Source organism: Hakea prostrata, chromosome 1, assembly GCF_041222555.1.
Source record: "Hakea prostrata isolate BN-2017 chromosome 1, UWA_Hpros_2, whole genome shotgun sequence".
In the NCBI taxonomy this organism is placed as follows: Eukaryota; Viridiplantae; Streptophyta; class Magnoliopsida; order Proteales; family Proteaceae; genus Hakea; species Hakea prostrata.
In genome coordinates, this window is record NC_142600.1 from 49,282,637 (window position 1) to 49,301,518 (window position 18,882).

Here is an 18,882-nt window from a genome sequence, read left to right on the forward strand (position 1 = left end):
TATAAAAGGTAAGGATGGTTATTTCCTTAATTACATAGATAGCATGAATCTAGTTTCTATATTTGAATATCATTATTATGTTTCCTAAATTAGATTCTTACAATGATATACTACTGTTGCATAACTTTGATTTCAGTAGCATTACTTATTCATATTGAATTGATTCATGAATGATTTACTTACCAATGTTATACAAGTGATTGTAAATATTGATTTCTTTCCATATATGGAGTTACCATACATGTGATGTTATGAATTGATGCATGTGTATGCTTACGTATGGTTTGGAAAGGAGAGGTGTCCTTTTGACACTTCTGTCCTTGGACTACTACGGGAATATTATGGGATGTTTCCGGAGATGCCCTCTGGACACCTTCCTAAACTGTTGGATGACATATATAGGATTGTCTAGTAGTGTTTGGCTAGGATGTCCTGTTATGTCAGACCCTAATCAGAGGGGTATTGAGACCGAACGACCCGTGGTAGCAATGGGGATTCATGGGCGCTCAAGACCGGTAACCAACCCGTGAGAGGACAGGAATCACATTGTGGGGGCCATTTATTGGTAGGGTTGCATATGGTTAGACTTGGGCTCTCGGGCGCTTAAGACCGGTAACCAACCCGTGAGAGGACGTGAGAGCTTCCCGTTTACCATATGTGGATGATCAATAGGGTTGATGAGTCCGTAGTCCGAGTTGGTCGGTGCCATAGGATACGCTGACTCTAGTGTGAAGGATACCGGAAAGGATCGTCAGGGACGACGAATGGAAGTATCTGGATCCGACTTGATGTAACCAAGTAGAAGACTTGCATTTGGCTAGGTTTTACCCCGACATGCGCCGATACTTATACCAAATGGTTGTGAGAGAGTGTGTTGACTTAACCCCCGCCAAGGTTTGTCCCGAGGGATGAAGGACCCATTACCAATCGGCTGCTCAAGACCGGTGAAATGATCCGTGAGAGAATCCAAGATATCTTAAATGGTTGAGGATGTGAGTGGACTTTCCTAAAGAAGTACGGTGCTATGACTTAAAGCATGTCTGCCAATAGAGACCAGCATCCTAGATTCATTCATTCATTGTTTGTCTCATATCATATTGCATTTATGTTTGTTCGGAATTCTGCCATTTATGTTATTATGGATTTTAAGCGCCTTCTTGGGTTTCTTTGAAACTCATTCCTTTATCGTACAATGTTGTTAGACTATCCTGCAGTGCTTGAGTATTATGACGGTCCCTATGAAGAAGCGCAAGGCGAAGAGACATATCTCCGGGAAGGTGATTGCGGTTACCACAATTACTCTGAAGATCCCGCGAGTGGTTATGCTCCGTACGATGCTTAGTCCGACCATTGAGTGGAAGCGTCCTTGTGCTATTTATGAGATCTATACATACAAGGATGTCGTCTATAAAGTGGAGAATAATTTAGTTACCCAATGTACTTGCTACTGGGATTAGATTTTGTCTAGTTTATTCTTTAGAGCTACTTTTCCGCTGGATGTAAAGTGGGATTTTTGCTTCACTTTACTTATCTGTTTGATACTCTGATTATATCTATTATTCTGATTCGTTTATGATTCATTCTTTCGTTATTGGATCTATGATTTATCTTCCGCACTCTTGTTATGATTGTTCATGATTATGTTATTGTTTATGTGGGAGGTTGATCACTCGATACCTGATCTTCGGGCTGTGGATCACACTCTCGGGTATGCCAGATAGGGTACCGGCTGGGAGGGCGTGACAACTTCAATTCTAAATCCCATTCCCTTTGCGATGTGGGGAATTGATATCATGGGCAAATTCACCAAGGCATCAGGCAGACGGGAATATCTGATAGTAGCAATTGATTACTTCACAAAATGGGTAGAAGCCAGTGCACTGGCAGCAATTACTGAGAAAAAAGTGGAGAAATTTGTGCTTGAATCAATCATATATCGCTTTGGGACTCCAAAGATTATTGTCACTGACCATGGTACTCAGTTCGACTGTCCACAATTTGAGCAATTCTGTGGAACATATATGATCGAGCATCGTATGTCCTCAGTGGCATACCCCCAAAGCAATGGACAGGTAGGGGTTACTAACCGAACGCTACTGGATGGAATAAAGAGAAGACTCGAAGCTGACAAAGCTTCTTGGGTCGAAGAACTTCATAATGTACTGTGGGCTTATAGAACTACGGTTCGAACACCCACAGGAGAAACTCCATTCAGGTTGGCATATGGATCCGAAGCATTGGCACCAGTGGAGATAATGGCGGGGACATTACGGGATCGTGAGTTCGAGGAAAAAGCAAATGAACAAGGACTGCTTGATAGTCTTGATTTGTTGGACGAAGTTCGGGCAAAGGCAATAGCACGAACTCAACATTATCAAAGAAGGATAGCGTCTCATTATAATACTCGAGTGAAGAATCGTCGGTACTTAGCCGGAGATTTGGTGTTGAGAAACACCCTAGCTTCCGACCCGCGTCACCAAAGAAAATTGGACCCTTCCTGGGAAGGACCTTATATGGTTGTGAAACCGGTAGGTTCAGGAGCTTACAGGCTGAAGAACATCAACACCCAGAAAGAATTGGATCGTTCGTGGAATGCTAGGCATCTCAAAAAGTTTTATCCTTGACGATGATTTCAATTTTGTTCGTGATGTAATCATTTTCAACTCAATCAATGCAATTTTTGGCTTTCAACAAACTATCTTTTGATTGGGGGGCATCATACACCACATTCAAGAACAAGATCCAACTATAAGGCATCGGATGAAAATTCGTGGGGTCCTTCAACACTTATGGAAATTTTTCGGACTTTCTTAAGTCGAGGCATCGGATGAAAATCCGAGTGAGTTCCTTTTGCAAGGCGTCGGTTTGAAACCCGAGTAAGTTTCTTCAAGACTTATTGAATTTTTGAATTATCCTTAAGTAAAGGCATCGGTTTAAAACCCGAGTGAGTTCCTTCTCAAACTTATTGTATTTCTCCAGAAATCCTTAAGTAAAGGCATCGGTTTAAAACCCGAGTGAGTTCCTTCTCAGACTTACTGTATTTCTCCGGAAATCCTTAAGTAAAGGCATTGTTTCAAACAACTAAGACCTAATGCAACAGCGATTCAAGTGGCTAGCAAAGTTCAAGATAAAGTTAATTTCTTGTTTCTTCAAAAGATCCAAAGAGGCCAGTATCAAAACAATTACAAGAGCTGGATACAATCTTCGGTCAAAAAAGAAAGTCATCATAGGTGACTGTTAAGAAGTTATACAAGATCGATGCGACTTTGCTAGAACAAACATATGAGTCAACCATTGGTGGGGATTCAAGGAAAAGAAGAGAAGAAGTGAGGATTACAAAAAATATTTCCGTATGCATAAAATCCTCCGTAATTTCATACTCTTTGTCCAGCTTGTCCAGGAGAAGCATGGTCCTCGACCAAACTCGCATTTAGGACAAGCTCGTCATAATTGACTTCTTCCAGGGGAGAATAAACAGGAGAATCTTCTAGATAATGCATAATATCTGGATCGGAAGGTGGAGGATCAATCTTATCCTTGGTCCAGTTGGGAGGAAGAATACCCAGGTCGGTAAATACTTCAGGGATGGCAAACAAGACTTTGTAGGGAGTCGTATCAAAATGAGGATCCTTCCTTAATATTGATTCCCATACTTCGTTCTCACCATCCCGAGTGCGCCTTGCAAGTTATAAGCATTCAGCATATCAACAAAAGGCTTACTTGTGTAAATACTTGAAGACGCAGGCTCTGCGAACATCGGTTGGAAGGGATTCGGGCAAAGGAACGACAGCTTGCCTTTCAGGTAACGTTTCAGATCCTTTGGCTCCTGACTTTCCAACTGTTCGCTCCAGTCGCCGGATCTTCTCCCTGGCATCATCCAAGTCCGACCGAAGACGACCAATCATTGAATTTTTTTCTCCTGCCACCTCCCAAGCTAGATTCCGAAGGCGAGCAATCTCAACATCTTTAGTTTCGGAGATTTTCCGAAGCCTAGAAACTTCATTGCTCAACCTACTGAGCCTAGTAACTGCTTCCACTTGGTTGTGGAAGTTACCAGCAAGACTCCTGCATACAACTTCCGAGTTAACGAGGAGCAGAAAAGTAATTTTTCAGAATCAGAGGATAATGAAGAAAGACTTACATCACCAGTGACTTCGTAAAGACTTCATCTAGAAGTTTGGAAAGAATTGCGCTCTCTGAAGTCATTCGAGCAGCAGTACACCATTCCAACGCTCTGTCAAACTCGTTTGACACTAATTCAGGCGAAGGATGAGAAGGATGAGCTGCATCACTTGTCAACCGACGGCGCTTCCTAGTGGCAAAATCCTCGAACTAGGAAGGAGAGGAGGAGGATGCCAAAGAAGCATTAGAATGGGAAATAGGAGCAGCACTTGCTGGCACCACGCCTTCATCAGACGCCAACATAGTTGCCTCAGATGCCCGAAGAGTCTCTTTCAGGGGTGCACCAACAGTCTCACCAGCAGGGGCGTCGGCAGCACCATCGGGCAAAGGAGGCGCAGGGACGGCTTCAATAGAAACTGTGGGAATCTGACTTGAAGATTCACCGGCAGCAATCGCCTTACGCTTGGAGGATTCACTAGCTGAAACCACCTCACTGGCCCCAACCACCACCGACGGAACGATTTTCTTGCAAGATTTTGCTCTGATAATGTTCGGGTTGATCTTGGGAGCCACTATACAAACAAACAAGCCGTATTAGTATAGAAATAAAACGACAACAACAAGAGGGAAAACCCTAGTTTTTTATCACTTCCGACAAAACCAAATAACTAAACCCCAAGTGTAATTACTGTGCAGTTTACTCAGGGGGGAAGTGGGGAAAGAGATGAGTAATCAAGAAACTCACTTGTTCAAAAGTTGATAGAGCTATTGTTGGAGTACGAGGAATACGAAGCCAGGCCGAAGGATGAAAGGTCGCTTTAACACTTTAGCAAATCTAACTTGTAGAAGGCAAGATAGATGGAGAGTACCCACGAAGGCTTTAAATAGCCTCACGTATTAAGACGACGGTTGAAGGCTAAGGACAACCGACGACCTAGATCGAAATGATGCTTCGAAATCCGCAGAAAGCAAGATCAACGATCGGAGGGATGCCACATGGAAACATGTGGAAGCGAGCACCTGATGCAGAGATACCTCCAATCGTCGCACCGCCATTAAAATAATGGATGTATTTCCGATTCATTGGAAACAGTGAATGGTATACAAAAGCAAGAAAACGTTTGAAGTTCGTAGAAGGGAAACGTGCGGACTTTGCAATAAATGAAGTAGTGGAGAAGATTAATGCATCTTCCCGAAACGCATCTTCACAATATTTCTACAAGATTATTATTCGGCGAGGAATGTAAAGTTAAGTGATGAGTTTTATCATTAATACTTTGATATTCAAGGCAAGATTTCAGCAGGAGACGGGGAAATATAAAGGCCAACATGAAAAAGAAATGTCTATTCATTAAATAGAGGGTAAATCTTAACAAAAAGATAACTCCCTAAGCCTTTTCTTCATTGTTGCCTGAGGGACCCTGGTCGGGAGGACTTTTCTCAGGATCATGAGAAGAGCCTTCCTCAAGAATGGCATCGGCTTGAGACTCGGCTTGTGATTTCTCCTCTGGAAGTGTCGGCTCGTCAGCTAGGTATGCCTCATATTGAGGGTCAGCTAGAAAAGGATCATCTTCTTCCTGAGCCCAGTCCGGTAGATCCATACCAACTTTCCCGAAGACCTCTTTGTGGCACACCTCATGAAAGGGAGCAGTGTCGAAGGCAGGGAATGATCCGAGAATTCGTTCCCAAACGTCGTTCTGCCCCAAATGATAAGCTTGAAGGTTGTAGATACCTAGCAGCTCGGAGAAAGGTACGCTGTTCAGGTATTTCCGAACACACTCCTTCCGAAGCTCTGGCTTTATATGCTCGGGCTTGCTAGGGATCGCCAACTTCAGATGTTCTTCAAGCTCCCTACTTTTGAATTCAAGCATGTCACCAAACAACGTGGCAACTGCTTTTTGCTTCCTGGCCTCGCGCTCGACAGCAGCGGCACGAATCTTTGAAGCTTCGAGGGCCTCCTTGAGGGAGATCACTTCTTCCTCATGCTTTTTCTGCAGCTCCACGGCAGCTGCAGTCAGCTGGTCTATTTCAGAATTGCCTTTGGCCAAATTCTCTTCATAGGTTTGCAGCAAGGAGCTGGTGCGACCAACCCGGCTCAATGCTTCCATGTGTTGATAAAAGCTCAACACAGCATTCCTGGGAAGGCGGAAAATATCAGAAGAATTCATAAGAAATTATGAAAAAAATAAGCAAGAAGACCGGTACCTTGTAGATTGACTAACAAGGGAGGTGTCATCCAGGGCTTCAAATTCCTGGCGATCAGAAGGAGCAAGACTGAGGGAGCTCCATTCTGCAGCTTTCTCAGGGTCCCGAGTCACCCTGTCGGTCAGCTTCAGGGTCCACTGGGGGGTGAAGACCTCCTCACTATCCGTTGAAGCTTTGGATTTTTTATTGGAGGGAGCATCAATTGTGTCATGCCTCCTCTTGGTTCGGGCGGAGGAAGAGACATTAGACCTCTCCACCATCGGTTTCTTCCCTTTACCCGAAGCATCAGCCACGGGCCTGATATTCCTGATACCCCTATAAGAGGGGTCGGGAGAGGGAATAGAAGCCTTTTGATCTAAGGTCAAGGCTCTGGGCGATCGTTGCTCGGCTGTCACAATGGCCCTAGCGGCCTTCACCCGCAAGCTTTCAGGGTTCATTCTTGGAGGCACTGCAAAGAAGAATGACAAGAGTCAGAATTAAAGACATATCACTTCAGTCAAATTAAAGGATGGTGGTTAGAAGCTGACAATGAGCCAAGCCCCAATACTGAAGGATGGAGTTATACTCCACTTCAAGTCCATGTATCTCTTGATACCATGGAATGGATTTGATCTTCCTGACGGCCGCCTCGTCTTCTCTGGATAAGGGAAGGCCTCGGTTATTCTCGGAAGAAGAAGTACACCTCCTCCAGGTGGTTGGGAAGTTAAGATCTGATGGAGGTGCTCGACAGAAAAAGTATCGTTCGCGCCATCTTTTGTGGTTAGAAGGGCAAGTTCCTTTGACAAGGATGCTGCCCCTCCAATCAAGTTCAGCCTTATTACATTTGGACAGGAAAACCCATCCGGGAGGATGGGAGATAGAAAGAACATGAAAATGTACAAAGAGAGAAAGAGATGGCGTAATGCCAAGTTCAAAACGCAAACCCAAGAAGCCGACGATGAGACGCCAGCTATTGGGGAGGAGCATTCCGGGACAAATTTTCCAATGATTCGAAACTGCGGAGAACAAAGGATTAAAAAAGGGAAAGCGAACCCCGCTTTCCAGTGCATCTATATACAGAGAAAATTCACCCGAAAGGGATGAATCAACCCTCTCATCAGGGTGGGGAGCCCTAACCTGATAAGAGGAAGGAAAATCAAAATCTTGGACAGCTGAAAGAAGGGTTTCCTCATTGTAAATGGAGGGAACAGAGCCAGGTCCACCATCGGACCCGGAAGTTTGAGGCTGCCTAGAAGACTCGACAATCTTGGAAGATCCAGACTCGAGAAGGACAGGAGAAGTCTCGGTTTTTCTTTCTAAACCTTTCTAAGAAACTTCAGCGAACTCGCGCCAGAGGACAGTTAGGGTTTTGTTATCACTATCCGACTGTTCGGGAGCAGGAGAAGCAAAAGCCTCACTGCTATTACCAACATTGGGTACCAGAGAAGCCCTATCGTCCGCCATTACTTCTTTCAGTAAACTACAAAAAGAAAAAGACCAGTAAACTTACTGATTCAATGAGGCGGAAGCTTGAGAGCAAGAAGGCGCGAAGCAGACAACAAAGGTTCAAATTCCAAACAAGAAGAATGAAACCTACGAAGACAACGAACCGCTTTTAAAACTCCCGCACGAGTGTTCGGGAATCTGAACGATCGAGATTGATTCAAAATCAGCGATCAAGATTGAAAGACGTTTTGAAAGTTTGAACTCACGAATCCGAAATAGGCGTTCAGAAACCGTCGCTTGGATGACGTGAGCCACGACAGATCAACTGCAAGGAGATATGTGGCCTTACACTCACAACGCTCGAGGAAAAGTGACCACCGCATTAAATGTGATATGACATTTAATGAAGCACGCAGAGATTATCACCTGACGATGAACCCAGTTAAAAACCAAGCCCTCGGGATCGACCGAACGCTTGGTCTGGGGGGCTCGTGATACGGAGAGATTATGATCAAACCGGGTTCATACCTGGTCCGACCCTCGACCCCGGTCGAGACGGAGAAAACCGACTCGCTCCCGAGCGAACCGGATCCAGAAGATGGCTTGGTGAAGAAGAAAGCTTATTCGGCTGCAACCGCGCCCTAATCCTATTTATGGATTAGGGTAATCACCCTAATGATGGCAGACTCGAATTGACGGCTGCGGATAATCATTATCGAAGGGATAATCATCACATAACCGAAAGGTTATCTCAGGAGTCCTCTACTAGTCCAAACTAGTAGAAGTCTATTGCTCAACGGATCTAACTGTTAAGATCCAACGACTACCCGAAGAAGGCTCAAGTGCATCCAACGAAGGAGATTCGAAGGTACACTCTATATAAACCTCACTACCATACAAGATGAGGGGATCAAAAAGAATACTATCTGAGACTCAGGTTCAGATACATACTGATAGACCTAAACTATCAGCGATCTGCTATCTAGATCACCTTTCCCAGTTCTTCATTCCTTAGCTCTGCGCTTCTCGCAGAGCCGTTTGTGATTAAGTTCATCAACTGACTTAGCCTTCAGAGGTGGACTCCCGACCCCAGCGGTCGGGCCACATCTAACGCTTTCGTTTTGCAGGACATCACGAGGAGATCTAAGGGCTGAGCAGATTTTGGACGCATCAGTAAGATAAATGTTTTAATTCCTTGCTTAGATACAAAATGAGAGTTTAAGTGTTTTAGAAATCCCATCTGATGTAGTGAACACCCTCTTGAGAGAATAGTAATGGGTTTTACATTTTGAGACCGAGGTTGAATAGGAAAATAGGAACTCCAGGTAGTCCAAAAGGTTTGACCATCTAGTTATCTTGTATTGCCTTGTGCTTATGGTGACAAGTTGAGACCGATTTTAGACTATTTAAATGTGAAGTGAATTGAAGTATAATGTGAAAAAAGAAAAAGAAAAAGAAAAATATGTTGAAGTTTAAAGGTTAGACCTCCTTCTTAGTAACCGGGTCTCAGTGTCACCAACATCGTGCCTCGCGTCAAACAGTTGGGGTGTCTTTGGTTCAGTCTTGGCCTGTAGCCTAGTTGACTTGAGTAAGTAAGTTCGAGGGGTATTCTACACCTAGTCCCTTAAGGCCATCTGGCTTGAGAGCGGCTGACCCAACACTCGTTACATAGGCCATCTAGAAAGCTTAAGAGGTAAGACATTGCATGGACTAGAACTATGACCATTAAAGAAAGAAGTGAATTAATGTGCTTATAAAGGTGAAATGTCTAAGAAGGTCAATTTTGCTTAGATCTTGAGTTCTTGGTATTATTTGGTACCTAGTTTAGTCTTATCTGAGGGTGAACTGGTAGACTAAAGATAAGAGGAGACTTCTCGATTGAATTGTTTGCCTAGAGCTAGACTCAAGAGAGGGTGTAAAGAGCTTAAGTGTGGGGGTGCCTATATTCCCTTCAATCTTTAGTGGAGTGTCTTTGTCTTGGAATCTGTCTTTTTAATCTTACTACTGCCAGAATAATTAGAAGAGCACTTAAGAATTTTGTGTGTATATTCTCTGCAAACACTCACGAGACACAACTCGTCCACTAGGGTAACCTAGGGGTTTAAAGGCTTGTTGCACATGCTAAGTGCAACCGTGATTCCTACGAAAGTGAGTTAGGTTTTTCTTTCTTTGTTTTCTGTATTAGTTTTTTTTTTTTTTTTTGTTTTACTCGAGGACTAGCAAACACTCAAGTGTGGGGGTATTCGATAAGCATGCATTTACCATTATTTATTTGATTTAATTCCTCATACTTATTTAATTAAAGAGAGCTAATTGAGTATTTTTGTGTATTTTTTAGGAATAAGGAGATTTTGGATATTAGAGATAATTTGGAGTAAAGTTGGCAAATATATTAGATATTGGTGGATTTTAAATCATGGCATTCAATCTTGCTGCTCAAGAAATCATGAAAAGTGAGATCTTAGCCAAATTGGAAATAGGTGGAGGTCTAAGGAACAAAATTGGTAATAAATCGGAAAATCGGGTAAACAGACCTACCTTCAGTATTTTGAGCATATCTCTCTCATATAAGCTTTGATTTCGATGATTCAAGATGCTATGGAACGATATTGAAAATATCTACAACTTTCTAGTTTGAATTTTCCAAAATCCGAAAGAATAAAGGTCAAATCGACGGGTAAAGAGAGGGGATTCATTGTGTGCGGGAGACATAAAAGAGAAGCCAACCACAGAGAAGGGAGGAAGACAGCGAATGCGGCTCTCATCTCTCATTGCTGAAGAAGAAGACCACATCTCTCTCTCTCTCTCCCTATATTTCATCTTTATTTTTCTTATGAACTTTGTGATAATGAGTTGCTAGTTCCTTTTCTTTGGGATGTAGATGAACCATGCTTATTTCATTAATTTGATTGTTCTATCTCTTCTAGTTGATCGTGTTTGAGTTTGGCCAAAGATGTTCTATGGCTCAGCGAACTAAGTGTGCCAAGATTTCGCAAAGGACGATAGTCTTGCGAAGATAGGGCATACCTAGGAAGACCATCCCTAATTTGCTTTGAAGTGTAGAATTATATCGGTTACAGAAAAGCATTGGGGATTCGAAATCCCGAAGATCTTCACATATTCATAGTTTAAGTTTTTGCATTAATTAATAGATTTAGTTTAAATTTAGTTTTGTTGAATTCAATCTTAGTGACTTAGCCTTTCAGTTCCCCATAGTTCGACCCCGTACTTTCTGCTTGCTAGATTAGTATAGGATTTTATTTTTGATTGGTTAGCGACACGATTAGATCCATGAAAAACACTTTTTAGATGGGAAGAAATTGATATAACTCTTTTGTTTACTTCCGCTGAACTCTTATCCATTTTATCCATTATTTCTTTCCTTTATTATTGTTATTGGAGTATTTTGGACTCCTGTGATTCATTTACTTTTCAGTTATTGAATAGTCTTTGCTCTTGATTATCTTTATTTTTCTTAAATATTGTTGATAGACTAAAACCTTGGATCTTGTGACGGATCGCACCCACGGGTTGTCGGGCAGGCAACGGAGACCGGCAGGTGGGGTGTGACACAAAGTATGTGCCATCGGCTTCTTCGGTATCTGTGGAGAAGTCTAACAAAACAATTGCACAAAAAGGAATGAATTCAAAGAACTCAGCAAGGTAGTTAATCCATAATAAATAAACCATATCATACAAATCATAACATGATGCAATATGATATGAAACACATGATGCAAGTATGATACTAACTCTATATATGCTAGTCTTTATGGTAGCCATGCTTTAAGTCATAGCCCCATATTTCTATAGGTGGGTCTCAATCACTCAAGCCGGGTAAATGGGTCCTGAAACCTTCCAGACAATCCATGGTTGGGGTTTAAGTCACCACTCTCTCACATCACCATTGGTCTAAGTAGTGGCGCATGTCAAGGTGAAACCTAGCCCAATGCAAGTCTTCTACTTAGTCATATCATGTCAGATCCAAATATGTCCATTCCTCGCCCCGGGCGATCCTTTCCAGTATCCTTCACACTAGAATCAGCATAGTCCCAGACTACGGACTCACCAACCCTATTGATCATCCACAAATAGTAAACGAGAAGCTCTCACGTTCTCTCACTGGTTGGTTACCGGTCTTGAGCGCCCCTGAGCCCAAGTCTAGCTATTTGCAACCCTACCAATGAATGGCCCCTTTCGGGTATCCGTAGTATGATTTCTATCCTCTCACGTAGTGGTTACTGGTCTTGAGCGCCCATCAAACCATACTACTACCATGGGTCTTTCGGTCTCAATGCCCTTCCGATTTAGGCCTAATACAACGGGGATGTCCTAGCCAACACATCTAGACAAATCCTGTGTATGTCACCCAATAATCCGGGAAAGTGTCGATTGGCATCTTTGGAGAACATCCCATACTATTTCCCTCGATGTCCAAGGACAGAAATGTTAAAAGGACATTCCCCAATCCCAAATCATACTTATTCAATCACATTCTCGGTTCATCATATCATACATATATGATATATCATCATATTGAAAGATACGTCATAACATCACATGATTAAGTATATAAGTAAATGACAATAATGAAATAGACATGATAGATAAAGTAATTAAACATGGTGCTACTGTCATAAGGTAACTACAGTAGTCATATGATGTCTAAGTACAACCAATAAGTTGAGCCTACAAAGTTGCCAACATCAGTGTAACAATCACATAGTCTATGTCATATGGGTATAACCGTCCTTAACTTAAACCATGATGATGATAACACAATAATCTCAAAAGGATGATCCAAAAATGGTATTAAGACCCTAAACAAACATAAATGAAAGATTAGAAAAGAAATCAAAAAAATCGGAGGTGGAACAGATCAAATCGGCGAAGCACACAATTCAGCAATTGATTGGCAGACTGGCTTGGTCAACTGACTCAGTCGACCAAGTGAATAGTGCCCGAAGCCAAATAGTGATTTTTGGCTCAAAATCGATCTTCCGGGGCTCAGATCAATCTAAAACTTGGAGGGATTCATTGTAACAATATAAGAACACTACATAACAAGAATTAACCTAATCCAATAGCCCAATTGAAAACCCCCAAATTGAGACCCTATGTTCTAAAGGCAAGAATCATAGCATGGCTTGAAATCAACTGAAATTGCATTGAAATTGATTGAATTAGCTAGGGGAACTGATGGGCAATGGATTAGAATCATATGCTAGCATAGAACATAGACATTGCACACTATAAACCTCAGTTTAGAATAAGAACACATGAAGTTAAGAAGAAAATCAAAGTAATGCATATGCAAAGATTGAAATGAGAGCATAGCATCAATGGAAATAGAGTGAGATCAATGATTAGCTAAGAGTGAACACTTGGAGTGAAGGTTGCAAGGTTGCAGCATCAGCTCCAAGGTTGTAACAGCAAGAAAAGAAAAAGAAAAGAGTAGAATAGAGAGTGAGAGTGATAAATCATACCTTGAATGTGCAAATGGAGACAAGAGACAATGATTGCAATTATTGGGGGCAAGAATCCTTCCCAAACACCGAGAGAGTGCCTCGGGAAGCTCCACTCTCGTTCTCAGTGGCCTAAATGAGTATAATAGAGTTCAAAACACGAGAACCACTTTAATAGAGAGAGGAATATCCAAAGAGTATCTTATTCTCGGATTTGTACAACCATTGGTTGACTGGCCCAGTCGACCAAGCATATACAACAAGCTTGACTCACGGAATTGAAAGGCTATACGGGTCCGAATTGAGTTGGGTTTTCTCCTACAAGTCAATAAGCAAATCTAGAGTAGAGAAATACCTTCAAAACAAGACCGAAAGTGCATCAAACACTTCAACTAACCTTCCCCTCTTCTAGGTGCAGTTTCTCACTAAACACTGACAGCATATCCAAGTAAAGGGCTTCACTGTCAATATCCATGGGCTCTGAATCATACACCTAGTCTTCAACTTTGTGGGCCCACAAGTCTCTTCTTCCACCACTCCAGGTCTTTGGACCTACAAACATCGTGGATCCGGGTCAGGGTCAGGGTTAGGATAGGGCTGGGTTTTACATTCTCCCCCCCTTAAAAGAAATTTCATCCTTGAAATTGAAAGCATACCTGTGCTTCCAAAAAGATGAGGAAACTTCTCCTTCATTTCTTCTTCTTTCTCCCATGAAGCTTCTTCAGGGGTATGGTTCTTCCATCGAATCTTCACCAAAGGGATGGTGCGATTCTGCAACTGTTTGTCCTTTATGTCTAGAATCTTGGTTGGCTCTTCATCGTATGAAAGATCAGCACTGAGTCCTTCGGGTGCTTGTTGTAGTATGTGTTCCAGGTTTTCTATGTACTTTCGGAGCATCGAAACATGAAACACATTATGAACTCCAGCAAGAGATGGGGGCATGGCCAAACAGTATGCAACAGGTCCAACCTTCTCCAGAATCTCAAAGGGTCCAATGAAACGAGGGCTAAGCTTTCCTTTCACAATAAATCTCATCACCCCCTTTATAGGTGATACTTTAAGAAAAAACTTTCTCCCCAATCTGCAATTCTAAATCGGTTCTTCTCTTGTCAGCATAGGATTTCTGTCTAGACTGGGCAGACTTGATTCTTTCTCTAATCATGTCTACCATCGCACAAATAGCTTCAACCATTTCTGGACGCAAAACTCTTCTTTCACCAGTCTCGGTCCAATACAAAGGCTTCCTACAAGTGTTACCATACAAAGCTTTAAATGAAGCCATGCCTATTGTTGCTTGATAACTGTTGTTATAGGCAAACTCAACCAAAGCTAAGTGTTCATCCCAATTTCCACCCATATCCACTACACAAGATCTAAGCATATCTTCCAAGATTTGAATTGTCCACTCAGATTGTCCATCAGACTGTGGATGATGAGCTGTACTAAGATTCAATCGGGTTCCCAAGGCTTTCTGCAAACTGTTCCAAAACCTTAAGGTGAACCTAGGATCACGATAAGAAACAATACTCACGGGAACTCCGTGCAGATGAACTACATTGTCCACATAAAGCCTAGCTAGCTTATCCAAAGTATGAGTGATCTTTATAGGAATGAAATGAGTTGATTTAGTCAACCTATCAACAATCACCCACACAGTGTCATTACCTTTACTTGTCCGAGGCAAACTAGTCACGAAGTCCATAGAAATATCTTCCCACTTCCAACTAGGAATAGGAAGCGGCTGAAGTAATCCTTACGGGGGTTGACAAATGGCTTTCACACGTTGGCAAGTCTCACACTTGGCAACAAAATCTTCAACATCAACTTTCAAACCGCTCCACCAAAAATGTTCCCTTAAGTCCTTGTACATCTTGGTACTTCCAGGGTGAACTGTAAAGATTGACTGGTGTGCTTCCTTCAATATTTCCTTCTTGATTTCATCAACAGCTGGCACACAAAGTCTATCTCTAAACGACAAAGCACCATCGATAGACATACTGAAATTAGGGTCCATTTCGGGATTCAAAGTAATCTTCTCAATCTTCTCTTTCAACTCTAGGTTAGAACCTTGCAAAGCAACAATTCTCTAAGGGTGGATCTCGCTGTCATGGCAGAAAGAACAAAATATGAGCCTTCCGAGACAACTTCCAAACCAAAGTCAGCGATCGAAGACAACAAAGGTTGACTTCAGGCATTCAAGTCCAACACTTTCTTCTGACTTTTCCTGCTAAGCGCATCAGCAACAACATTAGCCTTACCAGGGTGAAACTGGATGTCACAATCATAATCAGAGACCAACTCTAACCATCTTCTTTGTCTCATGTTCAATTCCTTCTGGGTAAAGAAGTACTTCAAAATCTTATGATCTATGAAGATAGAGATCTTCTCACCATACAGGTAATGTCTCCAAATCTTCAAAGCAAAGACAACAGTGGCAAGCTCTAAATCATGAGTGGGATAGTTCCGCTCATAATTCTTCAATTGCCGAGAGGCATAGGCCCCAACTTTACCATGTTGCATCAACACGCAACCCAAACCAATCTTAGAAGCATCAGTGTAGACTGTCAAACCACCGGAACTATCGGGTATAGTCAAAACCGGAGCACTTGTCAATCTAACTTTCAGCTTTTCGAAATTCTTCTCACAAACTTCGGTCCACACAAACTTCTCTTCCTTTCTAGTTAGCTCAGTCATAGGAGCAGCCAACCTAGAAAAGTTCTCAATAAACCTTCTATAGTATCTCGCCAATCCAAGGAAACTTCTAATCTCAGTCACTGTCTTCGGTCTTTCCCATTCAGCAACGGCTTGCACCTTTTCAACATCAACACGAATACCTTTGGCTGAAACTACATGGCCGAGAAATACTACCCTAGAGAGCCAAAAGTCACACTTTCTAAACTTAGCATAGAGCTTCTTTTCTCTCAACCTTTGCAATGTGAAATTTAGGTGTTTCACATGCTCTTCTTCATTCTTCGAATAGATCAAGATGTCATCAATGAAGATGATCACAAACTTATCAAGTACATCATGAAATACTCAGTTCATTACATCGATGAACATAGCAGGAGCATTAGTTAAACCAAAAGGCATAACTCTAAACTCATAATGTCCATATCTTGTTCTAAACGCTATCTTGATGATATCACTTGACTTCACTTTCAACTGATGATATCCATACCTCAAATCAATCTTCGAGAACACAGCTGCACCTTTCAACTAATCGAAAATATCATCAATCTGGGGCAACGGATATCTATTCTTGACGGTCAACTTGTTCAACTCCTGGTAATCAATGCATAGACGCATGCTACCGTGCTTCTTCTTCACGAACAAGACTGGAGCTCCCCAAGGGGATACACTAGGCTGTACAAAACCTCTTTCTAAGAGCTCATTAAGTTGTGTTTGCAACTCTTCTAACTCGGTAGGTGCCATTCTATACGGAGCTTTGGATATCGGAGCGGCTCCAGGAGTTAAGTCAATGGAAAACTCAACTTCTCTATCAGGGGGCAGTCCTGACAGATAATCTGGAAACACATCGGAAAAATCACATACAACTGGAACTTCTTCTTCCCTTCTTTGACCTTGCTTCCAGGTGAAGCACTTTCCACAAATGCACAGACTTGCATCAATGCGGTCAAAGTCTTCTTACTAATCCTTCCCTATTCTCCTTGGAACTCAAAAACATAATTCTCATTCAACCGAAACTGAATTCTCCTTGAAGAACACAAGATCACAGCATTGTGGGATGTCAGCCAGTCAATTCCCAAGATTACATCAAAATCCTTCATATCAAACAACACTAAGTTCGCCTTCAAATTCTTTCCACAAATCAACACAAGGCATCCTTCTAACACTTTATCTAGCTTAACAATAGGACCAACAGGGGTACTAATAGACAAACAAATAGATAAACACTAGGGTGTTAGGTTAGTCTTCAAACCAAAAGTAGTGAGATGAACGAATGAGATGCACCCGTATCAAACAAAACAAATGCTGGAAATGAAGCAACTAGCAATGTACCTGTAACACCATCATGACAGGGATCCTATTCAACACCAAATATGCTGAATACTCTACCAGAGGGAGGGGCAGGGTCAGGAATAGAAGCACTTCTCACAATAGGGGCAAGAGATTGCGTAGGCTTCTTCGGACAAAAACGAGCATAATGACCGGGCTGCTTGCACAAGAAACAAGAAGAGTCCTTCAGTTCAACAGGAGTCGCTACAGTGGGAGGTCTCTGAAATGTAGTTCTAGGATTAGCAATCCCAGGCCGAGAAGGAATAATAACTCCCGCAGGTCTAACTCCAGTAGGATGACTATGCTGGCCCGCATGACTAACAACGGAACTCTGTCGAACACTCCTTGGCTGAAAGGTAGGAGTGGGATACGGAGTAGGTCTCAAAAATCTACGATCAAAGCGGTCAACATAACCAGGGTTCCTTAGCTGCCAAGGCCTCTAGACCCAAAAATTTTCTCTTTCTGCCTCTTCTAACTTCTTAGCATTCTGAACTACCTGGGCATAGCTCTCAAAAGGGAGAATGGTGAGATATGCCTTTATCGATGGCCGCAATCCTTTGAAGAATTTCTCCGCCTTCGCATTGTTAGGTTTAATCGAATCAAGGGCGAAAAAGAATAGCTCTTCAAACTTCTGCTGGTAGTCCAGCACGGATAAGGCACCTTGAAGTAATGCCATAAATTCAGCCTCTTTGACATCCTTCACTGCTTCGGGAAAGTAATTCTTATAGAACGCCTCTTTAAATACTTCCCAAGATACAACGCCCACATGGAGATCTTCAAGGATAAGTCTAGTCGAAATCCACCATGCGTCAGCCTCATGTTGAAGCTTCTGTTCGCAAAAAAGAACTTTCTGTGCATCTGAGCACTGCAAATTCTGAAATGCTTTCTCTAATTTCCTCAGCCATTTTTTAGGGAAAAGAGTATCCTTTGTCACACCAGTGAAAGATGGCACTTGCAGTTTCAGGAAACTCTCCATTAGCCTAGTATGCGGGGTCCCAACTGTAAAATCCAACCCAAACCTAACCAGGACACCCTAATGGCTTTGAGATAAAGAAAGACTTGTTTAATGTTAGACCTTAAAGTTGGACCTTGATTTCAGTGTTATTATCTTTGAAAGCCTTAGGAAGTCATGCCAGACCTTTCCCTTAGGGTAGATCTGTAATATCCGGCCTTATCCTAACTTTGACCCGGCCCGGAATCTGTTATGTTTGTAGGTCCGAAGACCCAAAGTGGGGGGAAAAGATACTTGTGGACCTTTTTGGTTGATGATTTGGTGTCGGAGCCCAAGCCCATGGACATTGACAACGATGCCCCTCACTTGAGAGCATTGTGAGTGTTAGTTTTGAATCTGCGCACCAAAGAGGGGTGAATTAGTTGAAATACCTAATGAACTCATGTGCTCAATCCAAATATATTTCCCGAAACTATACTTCTTGATGGACTTGTAGGAGAAAACCTCAATGACCCCATATAGCCCTCCAAATCCCTGTCCGAAGTTGTTGAACTATATCTGGCAAATCTTGCTTGCGTATCGAAGAAAGTGAGCTTATTTGGTGGACCTAATGAACTCACATGCTTGATCCAAAGGTATTTCTGGAAACTATACTTCTTGATTGACTTGTAGGAGAAAACCTCACTCAATTTGACC

General features: G+C 42.3%; 1 protein-coding gene across 1 annotated transcript; it reads right to left on the reverse strand.

Annotated features, from left to right (window-relative positions):
• Positions 1–17,262: 17,262 nt before the first annotated feature.
• Positions 17,263–18,210, reverse strand: LOC149029087 (uncharacterized). Its single transcript, XM_089142034.1, has 2 exons — positions 17,731–18,210; positions 17,263–17,583 (listed from the first exon to the last, which is right to left on the reverse strand). The coding sequence occupies exons 1-2, from the start codon at positions 18,208–18,210 to the stop codon at positions 17,263–17,265; spliced, it is 801 nt and encodes a 266-aa protein (XP_088998160.1).
• Positions 18,211–18,882: the final 672 nt, after the last annotated feature.

Bases quoted from the DNA above. Each gene is read 5' to 3' on its own strand.
- LOC149029087 (XM_089142034.1), bottom strand. From the start codon at position 18,210: ATGGAGAGTTTCCTGAAACTGCAAGTGCCATCTTTCACTGGTGTGACA. The intron at 17,584-17,730 runs GTAGTTCAGAAT...CCTACCTTTCAG, and splicing joins CTTTTGAGAGCTATGCCCAG to CCAAGGAGTGTTCGACAGAG.